This window comes from Styela clava, chromosome 7 (genome assembly GCF_964204865.1).
Source record: "Styela clava chromosome 7, kaStyClav1.hap1.2, whole genome shotgun sequence".
NCBI lineage: Eukaryota > Metazoa > Chordata > Ascidiacea > Stolidobranchia > Styelidae > Styela > Styela clava.
The window spans coordinates 14,558,499-14,575,892 of record NC_135256.1 but is presented as its reverse complement, the minus strand read 5'-3'; the positions used below and the strand labels follow the sequence as shown (position 1 = coordinate 14,575,892).

Below are 17,394 nucleotides of genomic sequence, written 5' to 3'. Positions count from 1 at the left end.
CCGATTTTGAACAATCGGTGATTTTAATAACAATATTAGTGCTGTGAAAAACGCAGTCGATGTTATGAAAATTTCATAAGAAATTATTCTGCGCTTTTAATAGAGCGTCTCGCATAGATTCGAGATCAGACATGGGATAAATTGTGTCCAAATATGTTCTTAATAGAAAGTCCTTCCGCTCAAGTGGCACCCAATTTTATAATTTCTTATCAAAGTGGAATATATGAAGTTTATCACACATATTGAACCTAAAACTACTCGAACTTAGAAAAGGGAGTACTTCCCTGTTGAAGATACCTCAATTCATCAAAATTACGTAAAGCGAAAAAGGGTTAAATTTTGCAATTTTCAAATATTAATAGAAAGTCTTTCCGCTCAAGAGGCACGCGATTTTATAAATTCATATCGAAGCAGAATATATGAAGTTTATCACACACATTGAACCTAAAACTACTCGAACCCAGAAAAAGGAGTACTCCCCTGTTGAAGATACCACTTTTCATCAAAATTACGTAAAGCGAAAAAGGGTTAAATTTTGCAATTTTCAAATATTAATAGAAATATCTTCCGCTCAAGAGGCACGCGATTTTATAATTTCATATCAAAGTACAGTATATGACGTTTATCACACACATTGAACCTAAAACTACTCGAACATAGAAAAGGGTGTACTCCCCTGTTGAAGATACCCCTTTTCACCAAAAATACGTAAAGCGAAAACGGGTTAAATTTTGCAATTTTCAAATATTAATAGAATTATCTTCCGCTCAAGAGGCACGCGATTTTATAATTTCATATCAAAGTAAAATATATAAGGTTTATCACACACATTGAACTTAAAACTACTCCAACTTAGAAAAGGAAGAACTTCCTTGTTGAAGATACCCCTATTCATCAAAATTACGTGAAACATAAAAATAGGTAAATTTTGCAATTTTCAATTATTAATAGAAATATGTTCCGCTCAAGAGGCACGCGATTTTATAATTTCATATTAAAGTGGAATATATAGGGTTTATCACACACATTGAACCTAAAACTACTCGAACTTAGAAAAGGGAGTACTCCCTTGTTGAAGATACCCCTTTTCATCAAAATTACGTAAAGCGAAAAAGTGTTTGATTTTGCAATTTTCAAATATTAATAGAAATATCTTCCGCTCAAGAGGCACGCGATTTTATAATTTCATTTCAAAGTAGAATATATGAAGTTTATCACCCACATTGAATCTAAAACTACTCAAACTTAGAAAAGGGAGTACTTCCCTGTTGAAGATACCCCTTTTCATAAAAATTACGTAAAGCGAAAAAGGGTTAAATTTTGCAATTTTCAAATATTAATAGAAAGTCCTTCCACTCGCGATTTTATAATTCCCCCCTCCTTTCAAATTCATGGAAAACTGAAAAAGTCACAAATAGCGCGTGCGATTGCTTTTCGCTAAAATTCCTGATTGTTTTTATCAGCGTGACGTGTTATTTAGGCCGTAAACACTTTTAGTTGGTGTTTATTCTCCCTGAATCACAACAATTATTTCACGACAACGATAATAATTACTTTATTTTTGCCCAGAATTGAAATTCGCTGAGAGTTATTATACAATCAATCGAAACTAAATACAATTAGCCATTAGGCATGTTTATCTCATATTTTTACATCAAAAGATTGAGTGGTATTTCAGACTAATAATGTTTATATTTTGACGCAAGAAGACGTAACCGCGAGTTACGTTGGACACAAGATTATATCAATATAGAAGAAAGTTTTAGATTCTCGTAGCTATCATGAAATGAATATTTTACTGGAGAGAATGTTGGTATACGCTGAAAAACTCGGCCTTTTCAATGAGAGCGTAATCGCGGCGACTGTTTCATAAGGGAATGGAAATTTTCGGTTTTGAAACACACCCTTTTTAAAATCCTGACTGCGCCCCTGGCTGATTTTCATCATTCCACCGTGAGCTACATGTAACCCTAACAAAAACGATGAAATAAAGGCGCTCCGTAGTATGTGCACCAAGATGGCGGACACCGGAACGTAGAATGTGTACCAGGTTTGGGTTAGGGCATAATTTTATTCCAGTTATATTTAGAGATGTACCGATACCGATTAATGTTTGGTGTTTGCTTTAACTGATTAAGATACACTGTACAATGTACAGTAACGCTAGTAATCTCGGTGTTCAATTAGAAAACTCATAAGCCGGGTCGTCCAATTTGAATTTAATGTCAATATCGCGAGCTTCGAATATTGTTGTTCGTGTTTAAAAGAATATCGAATATCACCCACACATTCTAGCGCCGCCGTCCTACGTTCAAATTAAAAGCATTTTACAAATATTTTCCTTCGTGGCTAATCGTAATCGTCGACGCAATAAGTCAAAGCCAACATGAAAGAATATCGATCAGCACCGACAAAAAGAAGGCCTACCTATAACCGTCGAGGATGTTTTTTTACTTTACTATTTTATAATATTCTACAATTGCTATCATATATTTTGAGACATTCTAGAGGGATAGGCGGTCACGTCAATATATCTATAAAGTAATTGTGTAGTTAAACAAAATTAAATTAATACCTAATAATTGTGTCGGAATTTAGTTTATCGATGTCGATGGACTAAATGACACGCGTACTTGACGACAAACAATCAGAATTTATACCCGTGCCAAAAGTATATGTGCCGTTAATAGGATTTACGAATCGATTCGAATCGCATCTTTTCCGAATCGATTCGAATCAGATTTACGCGATTCGGAAAAAGAGAGCGATTAACCGAAAAAAACAAAACATTGACCGTTTTTTAATAAATCGTTGTTTTCGGCGGCTTTAAATCTGCCGAATGCGTGCATGCGCACTCCAAATAACACCAAATTACGGGACCAAAAGAAATACATTCAACATTTGTTAATCGTTGTTTTCGGCGGCGTTAAAACTGCCGAATGCGTTTATGCGGCACTCCAAATAACATCAAATTACGGGACGGAAATGAATGAAAATGAATTTTTCGTGATTGACTCATTTGTTTCAAATTCGGCACAACACACTCTTCTACGCATCACTCGAGATGATGTGTGGCGTAATTTCCACCAAACTGCAAGTTCAGTTTTCCACTAAATAGCCTAAGTTTCTATTATGCGCGAATTTAAATAGATCGTATACTTAAAAATTCGTGATAATTTTGATGAAAATTTTCAACAGCACACCCGCGCTGCGACTGAGTTATTGTACGCCCTGTCATGATTAGATAAAGAATCAGCTACCGACGTCTAGATAATATTTAATTTTGATTGAAATTTAATTTGAACTTTGTTATGAGTGAATTATTTTTCGTACATTTGAAGAGAACTATTACTGAATGAGTTCATCGACCGGCAATGTTAATTGACAATCATGTTTCTCATCTTAAAATATATATTTATTTTGTTTGCGTTTGTCAGGCTTCCACTCGAGTGGCGGTAAACGAAATCAGGGGGGCATAATGTAATAGCTAATACAAAAAAAAAGTAGTATATACTTACTTTTAATTCTGTTAGCGCGATACAAGCGGGAATAAAACATTTCGGATTATTTCTAGCAAATGTCATAACGGACAGGTGGGAGTAAATAATACTTGAGGTAAGGCAACTTGTGCACTGTTTTATACTTGTGCACTGTTTAAATCAACACGTGCCAGATTTCATACCAGACCAAGCATACTGTGCGAATGTCGTCTTACTTTAGCCCTGTTTGATCGAGATGAAGCGTCGACCAATTATCGCTGGTCAGCGCGGCGTCCGTTATGCACATTTGGACTTTCTGAATTACGAAATTAAACGTAGTCCACGATAATAATGAAGACTTAGTTAGCCAATAACGCTGTTAGCCACAAATAACATTGTCTGCAATATTTATGGAAAGTTTTGTTCGCAATCGTAGTCGGGTGAACGATTGTTTTTCTCGAAATTAATGTAATTAATCGTGGTTAATTTTATTGTCTTCAGTCATATTCTTGCAAGCATTTCCCATTTATAGCTATTCAGATGCAATTAGAATGTTTTTGTCATATTACTCTATGTTGCTAGCATAAATATAAAATATTGTACTGAAAATTTTGAAGATAAAGAATCGCTAATAAGGCCGGCCTCAATTCAATATAACAAGAAGTGAAACACCACATATACTGGTGTGGGACTAGGGAAAGCAGTGCTGTTATTGTGTTTATGGCATAACAGTACAACTGTTTCCTGCTTATTTTCTTATATGAATTCCGTCAAATTGCCTCAGTCCTGATACGAGTACAGCGTGTTTGGAGCTCAAAGATACACAATAATAACTCAATATTGTAAGACTCACAGATAGGTTGCAACAGCAAGTTTTTCCTCAATGCATTTATTGGGGATATCTATGACCTACATCTTTTTTTATCATGATGGAAATAAGTGTGGCTCATTCACTGAAAAACCCTTATCATCCTTGCTATATAGCTTATTTCACTTTCAAGTTTTTCTCTTCTAGATTTGAGCTTTTTTGTGACTTTGAGCAAACATACGCATTCAATAAACAAAAAAAAGTTTAATGGAATCAGATTCGGAAAGATTCGATTCGAAAATTTTTGATTCGAGATTCGATTCAAAAAAAATGTATCCAGAAGTGGCAACCCAAGCCGTTGATAAGGACCCCAATTCCACTGTATGATTTAAAACTGGGCGCCTATAGTTGCTTTTTGTTATGTGCTGTGTTGATATATTTCTTCATAATTACTACGTAATATTAAAAACGTCATTGCCGATACCGTTACCGATAAATCTCTAGTTCTATTACGAGTTTGGGGACTAGCCAAATGACTCCTGTAGTATTTGTACCTGAAAATATAGCCTAACCCTAACCTGGTACACATACTACGTTACGGTGTACGCCATCACGGTGCACATAATACGGGAGTACCAAAATAAATTTTATCTTCTTTAGTATTTATCGCGATTTCATTGTTTCTGGCTACAAAACTAATCGCGAGTGGCCTTAATTAATACCTATTACTTAAGTCGTCCAAAGACAGGTCGGGTGTAGAAATGCCGTATGCCGAAAGCTATCGTAAGCTCGTAAGCTATTTTCCATGCACGTTATCCAATAGAATGATTTTGTTGCTCATCCGCTTACTATTCAAACCAGGTAGATGGCTATGCAAACCATACGCATAAAAATGTTTGGCACGCAAAGGTGCTCATTATTCATAAACTGGCACGCCGAGTTCAAAAGGTTGCCGACCCCTGTGCAAGAGGTAACATGCATACTCTTCTCCCAACCCCAACAGAATTTTTTTAAAGCTATTCACCTGCTCGAATTATTATTATTTGTATTATTGTTTTATCAGAATGTTGTAATTCAATTTTTCTGTGTGCACGATCCCCGGAGGAAAACTTTCACATGGAATTGCCGAGACTTTACATGGCACAGTATTTAAAATGTGGATCTAATTATTTTGGCCCTGGGTATCAACGATTTGAGGGGGTCGTGCGCTTCTCCTGCAAGGTTTATAGAATTATACTTTCACTTTTAAATGTCGTGGGACAAGTATCCGTCAAAACAAATATAACAAATTGTTTGTTATTAACCTTTGTAGCAAAATTTGCGATGCATATGTTAACGACCTGCCAAATGTTAGCCCTAACACTTTTGCTGCCACGGACCACTATAGTGGCCCAAGAAGCTGACTTTCTTTCTTGCACAATAAATCGACGTTGGATGGATCAATTTTAACAATATTCACATCGACAAAATCTGCAATCAATTATCTTGCTAACTTACAACAATTCTGTGAAAATGAGCAAAATAGGCACGGCACGGTTTAAATATATTTCCATCGATTCCAAAATGAATATTATATCTTTATTTGTCGCTGAGTTATAGTCAATTAAGTTTGCCATATTCAGCTGTTATTGGTAATTTTGATGAAAAGGGGTATCTTCAACTGGGGAGTACTCCCTTTTCTAAGTTTGAGTAGTTTTAGGTTCAATGTGTGTGGTAAATTTTATATATTCCACTTTGATATGAAATTATAAAATCGCGTGCCTCTTGAGCGGAACATATTTCTATTAACATTTGAAAATTGCAAAATTTAACCCTTTTTCGCTTTACGTAATTTTGATGAAAAGGGGTAACTTCAACAGGGGAGTACTCCCTTTTCTAAGTTCGAGTAGTTTTAGGTTCAATGTGTGTGATAAACTTAATATATTCTACTTTGATATGAAATTATAAAATCGCGTGCCTCTTGAGCGGAACATATTTCTATTAACATTTGAAAATTGCAAAATTTAACCCTTTTTCGCTTTACGTAATTTTGATGAAAAGGGGTATCTTCAACAGGGGAGTACTCCCTTTTCTAAGTTCGAGTAGTTTTAGGTTCAATGTGTGTGATAAACTTAATATATTCTACTTTGATATGAAATTATAAAATCGCGTGCCTCTTGAGCGGAACATATTTCTATTAACATTTGAAAATTGCAAAATTTAACCCTTTTTCGCTTTACGTAATTTTGATGAAAAGGGGTATCTTCAACAGGGGAGTACTCCCTTTTCTAAGTTCGAGTAGTTTTAGTTTCAATGTGTGTGATAAACTTTTATATTCTACTTTGATATGAAATTATAAAATCGCGTGCCTCTTGAGCGGAACATATTTCTATTAACATTTGAAAATTGCAAAATTTAACCCTTTTTCGCTTTACGTAATTTTGATGAAAAGGGGTATCTTCAACAGGGGAGTACTCCCTTTTCTAAGTTCGAGTAGTTTTAGGTTCAATGTGTGTGATAAACTTAATATATTCTACTTTGATATGAAATTATAAAATCGCGTGCCTCTTGAGCGGAACATATTTCTATTAACATTTGAAAATTGCAAAATTTAACCCTTTTTCGCTTTACGTAATTTTGATGAAAAGGGGTATCTTCAACAGGGGAGTACTCCCTTTTCTAAGTTCGAGTAGTTTTAGGTTCAATGTGTGTGATAAATTTAATATATTCTACTTTGATATGAAATTATAAAATCGCGTGCCTCTTGAGCGGAACATATTTCTATTAACATTTGAAAATTGCAAAATTTAACCCTTTTTCGCTTTACGTAATTTTGATGAAAAGGGGTATCTTCAACAGGGGAGTACTCCCTTTTCTAAGTTCGAGTAGTTTTAGGTTCAATGTGTGTGATAAACTTAATATATTCTACTTTGATATGAAATTATAAAATTGCGTGCCTCTTGAGCGGAACATATTTCTATTAACATTTGAAAATTGCAAAATTTAACCCTTTTTCGCTTTACGTAATTTTGATGAAAAGGGGTATCTTCAACAGGGAAGTACTCCCTTTTCTAAGTTTGAGTAGTTTTAGGTTCAATGTGTGTGATAAACTTAATATATTCTACTTTGATATGAAATTATAAAATCGCGTGCCTCTTGAGCGGAACATATTTCTATTAACATTTGAAAATTGCAAAATTTAACCCTTTTTCGCTTTACGTAATTTTGATGAAAAGGGGTATCTTCAACAGGGAAGTACTCCCTTTTCTAAGTTCGAGTAGTTTTAGGTTCAATGTGTGTGATAAACTTAATATATTCTACTTTGATATGAAATTATAAAATCGCGTGCCTCTTGAGCGGAACATATTTCTATTAACATTTGAAAATTGCAAAATTTAACCCTTTTTCGCTTTACGTAATTTTGATGAAAAGGGGTATCTTCAACAGGGGAGTACTCCCTTTTCTAAGTTCGAGTAGTTTTAGGTTCAATGTGTGTGATAAACTTAATATATTCTACTTTGATATGAAATTATAAAATCGCGTGCCTCTTGAGCGGAACATATTTCTATTAACATTTGAAAATTGCAAAATTTAACCCTTTTTCGCTTTACGTAATTTTGATGAAAAGGGGTATCTTCAACAGGGGAGTACTCCCTTTTCTAAGTTCGAGTAGTTTTAGGTTCAATGTGTGTGATAAACTTAATATATTCTACTTTGATATGAAATTATAAAATCGCGTGCCTCTTGAGCGGAACATATTTCTATTAACATTTGAAAATTGCAAAATTTAACCCTTTTTCGCTTTACGTAATTTTGATGAAAAGGGGTATCTTCAACAGGGGAGTACTCCCTTTTCTAAGTTCGAGTAGTTTTAGGTTCAATGTGTGTGATAAACTTAATATATTCTACTTTGATATGAAATTATAAAATCGCGTGCCTCTTGAGCGGAACATATTTCTATTAACATTTGAAAATTGCAAAATTTAACCCTTTTTCGCTTTACGTAATTTTGATGAAAAGGGGTATCTTCAACAGGGGAGTACTCCCTTTTCTAAGTTCGAGTAGTTTTAGGTTCAATGTGTGTGATAAACTTAATATATTCTACTTTGATATGAAATTATAAAATCGCGTGCCTCTTGAGCGGAACATATTTCTATTAACATTTGAAAATTGCAAAATTTAACCCTTTTTCGCTTTACGTAATTTTGATGAAAAGGGGTATCTTCAACAGGGGAGTACTCCCTTTTCTAAGTTCGAGTAGTTTTAGGTTCAATGTGTGTGATAAACTTAATATATTCTACTTTGATATGAAATTATAAAATCGCGTGCCTCTTGAGCGGAACATATTTCTATTAACATTTGAAAATTGCAAAATTTAACCCTTTTTCGCTTTACGTAATTTTGATGAAAAGGGGTATCTTCAACAGGGGAGTACTCCCTTTTCTAAGTTCGAGTAGTTTTAGGTTCAATGTGTGTGATAAACTTAATATATTCTACTTTGATATGAAATTATAAAATCGCGTGCCTCTTGAGCGGAACATATTTCTATTAACATTTGAAAATTGCAAAATTTAACCCTTTTTCGCTTTACGTAATTTTGATGAAAAGGGGTATCTTCAACAGGGGAGTACTCCCTTTTCTAAGTTCGAGTAGTTTTAGGTTCAATGTGTGTGATAAACTTAATATATTCTACTTTGATATGAAATTATAAAATCGCGTGCCTCTTGAGCGGAACATATTTCTATTAACATTTGAAAATTGCAAAATTTAACCCTTTTTCGCTTTACGTAATTTTGATGAAAAGGGGTATCTTCAACAGGGGAGTACTCCCTTTTCTAAGTTCGAGTAGTTTTAGGTTCAATGTGTGTGATAAACTTAATATATTCTACTTTGATATGAAATTATAAAATCGCGTGCCTCTTGAGCGGAACATATTTCTATTAACATTTGAAAATTGCAAAATTTAACCCTTTTTCGCTTTACGTAATTTTGATGAAAAGGGGTATCTTCAACAGGGGAGTACTCCCTTTTCTAAGTTCGAGTAGTTTTAGGTTCAATGTGTGTGATAAACTTAATATATTCTACTTTGATATGAAATTATAAAATCGCGTGCCTCTTGAGCGGAACATATTTCTATTAACATTTGAAAATTGCAAAATTTAACCCTTTTTCGCTTTACGTAATTTTGATGAAAAGGGGTATCTTCAACAGGGGAGTACTCCCTTTTCTAAGTTCGAGTAGTTTTAGGTTCAATGTGTGTGATAAACTTAATATATTCTACTTTGATATGAAATTATAAAATCGCGTGCCTCTTGAGCGGAACATATTTCTATTAACATTTGAAAATTGCAAAATTTAACCCTTTTTCGCTTTACGTAATTTTGATGAAAAGGGGTATCTTCAACAGGGGAGTACTCCCTTTTCTAAGTTCGAGTAGTTTTAGGTTCAATGTGTGTGATAAACTTAATATATTCTACTTTGATATGAAATTATAAAATCGCGTGCCTCTTGAGCGGAACATATTTCTATTAACATTTGAAAATTGCAAAATTTAACCCTTTTTCGCTTTACGTAATTTTGATGAAAAGGGGTATCTTCAACAGGGGAGTACTCCCTTTTCTAAGTTCGAGTAGTTTTAGGTTCAATGTGTGTGATAAACTTAATATATTCTACTTTGATATGAAATTATAAAATCGCGTGCCTCTTGAGCGGAACATATTTCTATTAACATTTGAAAATTGCAAAATTTAACCCTTTTTCGCTTTACGTAATTTTGATGAAAAGGGGTATCTTCAACAGGGGAGTACTCCCTTTTCTAAGTTCGAGTAGTTTTAGGTTCAATGTGTGTGATAAACTTAATATATTCTACTTTGATATGAAATTATAAAATCGCGTGCCTCTTGAGCGGAACATATTTCTATTAACATTTGAAAATTGCAAAATTTAACCCTTTTTCGCTTTACGTAATTTTGATGAAAAGGGGTATCTTCAACAGGGGAGTACTCCCTTTTCTAAGTTCGAGTAGTTTTAGGTTCAATGTGTGTGATAAACTTAATATATTCTACTTTGATATGAAATTATAAAATCGCGTGCCTCTTGAGCGGAACATATTTCTATTAACATTTGAAAATTGCAAAATTTAACCCTTTTTCGCTTCACGTAATTTTAATGAATAAAGGCATAATCAACACGGGATATTTATAAAAAATTAGTTGCTAACTATTTATTATGCTTATTTTACCAAGCAATTAATGCTTGCTTTGTAAATGGTAATTTTAGTTTTATTTAATAAATATCTTTTCTTTTTTGTTATGTTAATTTTACCTGTCTTCATTTTTTCAGTTGTAAATAATGACACGCCTACAATTCTGCCAAGAATTTTAACCTTTTCGCCTCGCCGCACACAAAGGTCAAATTCTACTAGCTTCACAGCGGTGATGAATGAGACTTGGCTGACGGAGGTTGGAATTAGATTAGAACCATAGTTCACTGAATATAGTTCGCTCACAGCCGATTCGCTACGCATGAGTGATGCATTACTACGTCTTCGGTTTGCTATATTTTGAAGCTTACGGAAGAGGATTTCTGTTTGAATTTAATTGTGTATTTGGAATGTTTTAGTTTAGTTGCAATATTCAAAAATTAGTCCCAAAAAAGCTGCGATAGACTAGGCTAAAATGTGCAATTATTACGTGTAAGCGGCACGTGGTTGTATATTTTATTGAAAATAATAGTTTTGGGCATATAAATCAGTTTGTAAGTGAACACTGGCAAAATAAGCATCCAAAATTTTGCAATAGTAAAGTATGGGGAGAATTTTTTGAGGAGTCGAGAGTCGGGGAAACGTCCATTGCTTCAAAATTTTCAGTGGTTAAATATTCTAGTTTTCACTAGTTACTAAATGTTCTATGAATCCTATGAGATCTGACATTTTATGCTAAATTTTGCTAAATTAATATTTTTCATAGGTTAGGAACACGGTTTTTAATCCACCAAGCGTGACGTCTGTTTCCGATTTGATTCTACGCGAAGTCGCGAAACTCGGGACAAAAAGTACGATACCGGGTTTGGTATAGAATATATAGTACGACATCAAAAACATATTTGAATATATTCGAGCATTGCTCTATTTAAAAAAAAAAGCAAACTTTGCCATGTAAAAAGTTCAAATCTATGGACCTCTTCCCGATCTTTGACCCCCGTAAAATTCTTCCTATACTCAACCATTGCAAAATTTTCGGTGTTTATTTTAGGAGTGGTTTTGCGAGTTGGCTCCTGCAAAATGGAATATTTATTTCAAACCATCATTCTGATTCATGGCATTCAACAATCTGTTTTTAAACGTACCGGTAGAGAATTTTAGCCCAGTCTTTCACAGTGATTTCTAAACTAATTTTTGAATAATGCAATTAAACTGACACTCCTAAAAAGACAAAGGGATCATTGAATTATTTGATATATATTCGAATTTCCGAAACACAACTGAAAACTAACGAATAGATTTCAAAAACGCGAAAACGAGGTAATGCTCGGGGAGAGGTCCGTAGATTCTACCACCCATATTTTTTAAAACCTTGACAAACTTTTGAATGGGAACACTGACTTTTTCCGCATGGAAATTAATAGCAAAAATTGTAAATTTGAATGAAAGTGACTGAGGAATGAAAGTGACAGAGAGCTGGCACTTTGGTACCGGTATCTGTCTACGTGCGGGTTGCGGATCGACGTTCTGACATCTGAAATTCTGACATTGCGAAGTTCTCGGTTGAAATTGGCTATTTGTTCCTGTCTCATATCATGACATTGGTTAGTTGTCTTTATTTTCATTACTTATATAATGTATTTTCATCATAATAAAAATAACGAATCAAAAAGTTGAATAGTGTGGGATAAATACTGAAATACGGTACTGGAGTATGTAAATCTTATGATCCTATTCTGGTATTCGAATAACTGAATAAGATTTTGTTTTTTTTGTACTGTACTAGACTACTATAAACAATCAACAGCTTCAGCAGTAATGAAATGGCTACAAATGATTTGGAATTTATAATAATAATAATCTTTATTTTGATTTCCCCAAAAAAACATACACATACAGACATAACAAATAATGACAGAATGAACACATAAAACAATGGGAAATTGGGAAAACAGGCAAAACCTCGAGTAGAGTTTGAAACACGTATAAATACATGTGCCTGTTCACCCATGATATTACACTCACAAACATATTACAAAAAAAAGATAAAAACATGAACGTGTTATCGTTCCAACGTTCGGGCGTCTAACTTGTGTTACATCATCATCATTCATCTGTAGTCTACTATTCTATGAAAACTATTATGAAATTCAGCTATTACTGTATTATCGAGGCGCAGTTCTTACCACTTCATGGCAGCTCCTGCTACGAACGAACCGCGGCAGCTCTTGCCATGGTTTTATAGCGCTATTCAGTAATCAGTATTAACGGTATATTCACAAATTAATGTACCAGATTTTAATTGATCATGTGGAATTATATGTACTTGAACCCTAACCCCAAATCCATCAAAACTGTATCCATAAGAAAAACGTTTCAACTTACCCAATATTTGTCACCATGAGGGACAGCCCTGTCTTTACGGCCCACCTGCCGCGGTTACGGCAGCAAAATTTTACCTGCCATTGGTTTTCAATTTGCTGCCGCGGTAACGGCAGCTCGACATTGGTTTGTGGCAGCTAAAATGTCAGTCGCCATAAGTTTGGCCGTAGCGGTCATGGTATGGAAATACCGCCATGGTTTTGCGGCAGCTGCAGACGCCACAGAATACTTAAAACTGCACTTGGTATTATCTAGCTGCTGAACTGAGTACAATGATATGGTAACTAAACAATCAATAGCAAAGTCTTGATTGCTTATTACTTAAAGCTTATTACTTCCCAACCTTAGTGAATTGCCCAACTAACAACTTAGGGAGCGTTTAAGAATACGACCACTGCCCCGATTTCAATATTCATAAAACACTCTGATTTAACTGCCCTGCTTATCTTATACTATTCAGTATCCTATTGCGTCAAATTTACTCCAAATCATAAAATATGAGAATGAATCGAATGATTGCCTTAACTTCGTATTTACATATCTAACAATGTCTTTTTTGACTCAATCTTGACATCTTTCCAAACTCTTCAGTTGAACAATTTAATCTATCTTTTTCTCAAATAACAACTTAGTCGCAGAAGCTCGTCTGATATTAAAAAAAATTAACGGTGTCCAAATCTTTTTATTTTAGGAAAAACTATTGAATCCGGATGGTTATGGGCCAGAGGAATATTTTATCATTTCTCTGATAATATTCATTATTTTTGTCATGATGAAACATCTTATATTCCATACACTTTATTACTGGTGGTATAGAGAAGGAAGACTCTATCTGCCCATGAAATTTCATAATTTCTTGACAGGTTTGTGGGGATATTTATCATATCTAACTTTATATATGCCTAGATATCAATCTGTAGTTATAGTTAACTTATGACTATGAAGTTATTTCAAATAAATGAAAATTGTCGGGAACTGAAGCAGGGATGGCTCAAACCGAATTTAATCTACTATTCCAAATACAATCTAATATAATATTTCAAATATTGAATATATATTGTGAATTGAGTTATGTTGAACAAAAAACTTGTATGAAGTTCATACATGTCTAATCAATGAGTTTGAATTTGTAAATACAAGGAGGTAAAGATGAAAAATTGATTTGGATTGTTTAGTTTGGTTATATTTTCTTTTTTTTTTTGGATTTGAAAAATTAAATGAAGGCCTACAGATTTCGATTACTTAAAATAATAATTTCTCAAATGAAACTATTCTGAATTGCTCCTGATTTCAAGTATTCGAAATATTGAATATAATGTTGATATATAAATATTATGTTCGTGTTTTTAGATCAATGTATATCTTTCTATCTATTTTCACAGGAAAGTCACTTCCACAAAGACTGTTTGAATTTGTAAAATTAGAGTCAGAAAAACAGAAGTCTGTTGAAGCAATTTTAGAAAATATTGAGAATTACTGTGAAAATAAAGAATTTGCTCTCACCCTTGGAAAACATAAAGGTAATATTTTTATTTTGTCTCGTTCAAGTAGGTATTTTATATTGCAACAATAAAATATGGGTTTTAGGATTGACCACTAACTTCGGATTCATTACAAGTGGGTGAAATTGGTGTGTTTCAGCACAGAAAGGATATTGTATAAAATGATTGTGATTTTGATTGAAATTTCTGTTCTGAAACATTTGTTCTGGGGCTTGAAGGAAGTTTTGAATTCAAATTTTCATCATAAGCACGGTAGAGTAGATATATTGAAATCTATTGAATGAAACTTGATTTGCAGAATGTAAAGCATTAATCTAACTTGTGGCTATTTTGAAATTTTAGTTGTAGTCTATTTCATATATTCAGTAATGGAAATGTTTTTGTGATCTGCATGTATTATTTAAATGAAGTTTTCTGTCCAGATGTACACAGCTGTTCCACTCATCAATAACAGACATAAATCCTATGTTGCCGACGTGACAGCAATAGTGTTCACAGGAAACTCCATTCTTTCCTGTGCCGTAGTATAAATAATTGATTACGCAATGAGCTTGTTCAGATTGTTTGCCCTCAACAAATATAGTGGTAAACCTGGATTTTTTGTCAGTCACCAACTCACAATCTCAATTGATTATGTTCGAACTGGTCATGTGTTAGTGATGAAACCCATGTGATTTCAATTATGGATGAGTCACATCACATGATTTGTATTGATCTGTAATAATTTCAGTAAATTTACTTGCATTTACTAGTTAGTCAATGGCCAGTAATGAAATGTTTTTTTACCGAGCATATAATATTTTTTATGTTAAATATACAAAATTGCTCCAGTTTTATATAGTTTTTTTCTGTTGATCCTACCGCCCCTCAAGAATTGACATGAGCGACCCAAATTTTTAAAATCACAGATCTAAAGTTTTCAAAAATCAATTTTAAAATTTAACATAATTCATTTGTGTGAATTTCCCCAGATCATAATATTTTAATAGGCTCATGTACAAATTCAAATTGAAACAGACTTTAAATCTCAAAGCAATTCTCAATAGCTATTTATATGCAGTGCAACTGAGGTTCAAGTATATGGTTAATTGGTTATAAATTCTTAAATACTAGCCAGATTCCTAACTGTAACTGGAATATCGTTCGACTTTTCAGGAGATATTTTGGAGCAAATAGTATCTGAGAGGGAACCACAAAAAGTTCTTGTGTGTGGATCGTTGTGTGGTTATTCAATATTTCGAATCTTGAGATCTTCTTCTCCATCTACTCACATATATGTGATTGAAACTAATGTTGAAAATTGTTCTTACACAAAAAGATTTTTCTCTTTGAATGGAACTGATAATCAGGTTTGTTGAAAACAATTCTTAGATTTCTGTAACTTTCAACACTTCATATTTCCTCTCAAACTAGTAGTGTCAGAGTCAAAATTTTGATCAAATAGCTTGGAATGGGATTAGCTCTCCTTCCAACCCCATGGTTCTCAAACTTTGATGATAAATGGTCCCTTTCCAAAGACTTTGCTCTTCAACAAGTAAAAACAGTTTTGTTTTTTCAATAGGTTTCCATTAGTTAGTTTATCCATCAATTTTGATGATAAATTGCCAACAAACAAAAGTAAAACCCTGTTCTAAATACCTTTTCCTGCTTATTAAACAAATATTAATTAAACGATTAATGTTTTTCTATGTGAATCACTTTATTTAATCAGTACAGTACTATAATTTTCAATTATTTGTTGGTATGATGTGTTTTATACTGTTACTCGGAACATGGCTCCAGAGCAACAAATAACTTTGTTTACCCTCAATTTATTACACCATTTGTGCTTGTGATTTGAACCCATAAAGTTCTCCTACATGAGACACTAGCATGGTTCGAATTTGTAATGCTGCTAATTGTTTCAAGTAGGACAGAAGTGATAATTCAACGATCAATATATAAATTTTAAAAATGTTCATTTTGACAGGTCACTGTGATTTCTGCCAGTCCCGAAGAAGCCATTCCAAACTTGAAAAAAGATTATGGGATAGAAAAATTAGATTTTGTGTTCTTGTCATCATCATCACTAGGAGAACCTACTCATCACAAAGTTCTTCAAAAACTTGAAGAAAGTGATTTATTTTATCAGAATAAAAAGGGTGTTGAAAGTCCCCATACTGTGATTCTCGCAGACAAAGTAGTTCATTTCGGAGAAGCAGAGTTCTTGAAACATGTTCGACTTTCGGAACAGTACGAGACTAAGTATCATCAAATGCCGTTAGAGTATTCACCTAAAGATATCGTTGATGGAATGGAAAAGGCTGTTTTTGTGGGATAGAACTGGCATTTTATTGGGATGTTTCACATTGATGCAAATTAGAAAAGTGTTTTATTATTCATTATTTTTGTGAGACTATGCTAGAATATAGAAAAATATTTTATTTAGAATTTTATACATGAGAAGATAACTATCTTTTATATAATAATAACTATCGTCAAATCCAGTTTCGTGAAACGTGTTAACCTACTCAAAAATATATTCTATTAGCATTGTTGATTGCAAAATCCTGCTGTTTCCATATAATTCTCCACTAATCATTTCCCTCTATAGCTAATGTTGTTACCTACAATTTCTGAATAATTTATGAATTAATTGTAATTAGTGTTGCAGATAATTAGCACACCCATCCTGTATTAATATTGTATCTCAACTCGTTTTTTTTGTTAGGTTATTTATATAAATTAAGAAGTTTGCATGTTGTTCCTGAAATAGGTTAATTGGATTTTGACTTATAACTTAACTTCATTGGAAATGTTAAGTTTTATTTACCGGTAATTCAAATGAATAATGAAAATTCATGTAAAGGAATGTGTTGGAATTTTATGCTGTAGCGAAGTTTAATTAAACAGAAACGTACATTTTTTGATTTGCCTGAGGTTCTATTTTGGTTTACTGCAAAACAACTTTATTGTTTAATGTTGGACACAAATTTTATACTGAAATAATATTATTTCCTTTTGGTATGTTTGCCTCATCATGAAAGTCTTACGTGGGTGTTG

General features: G+C 33.4%; 1 protein-coding gene across 1 annotated transcript; it reads left to right on the top strand.

Annotated features, from left to right (window-relative positions):
• The first annotated feature begins 11,900 nt into the window (after positions 1 to 11,900).
• On the top strand, positions 11,901 to 17,358 carry LOC120327726 (catechol O-methyltransferase-like). The gene is made up of 5 exons (XM_039394072.2): positions 11,901 to 12,072; positions 13,542 to 13,713; positions 14,233 to 14,370; positions 15,508 to 15,701; positions 16,322 to 17,358. The coding sequence occupies exons 1-5, from the start codon at positions 12,064 to 12,066 to the stop codon at positions 16,670 to 16,672; spliced, it is 864 nt and encodes a 287-aa protein (XP_039250006.2). The 5' UTR covers positions 11,901 to 12,063; the 3' UTR covers positions 16,673 to 17,358.
• The last annotated feature ends 36 nt before the right edge of the window (positions 17,359 to 17,394 follow it).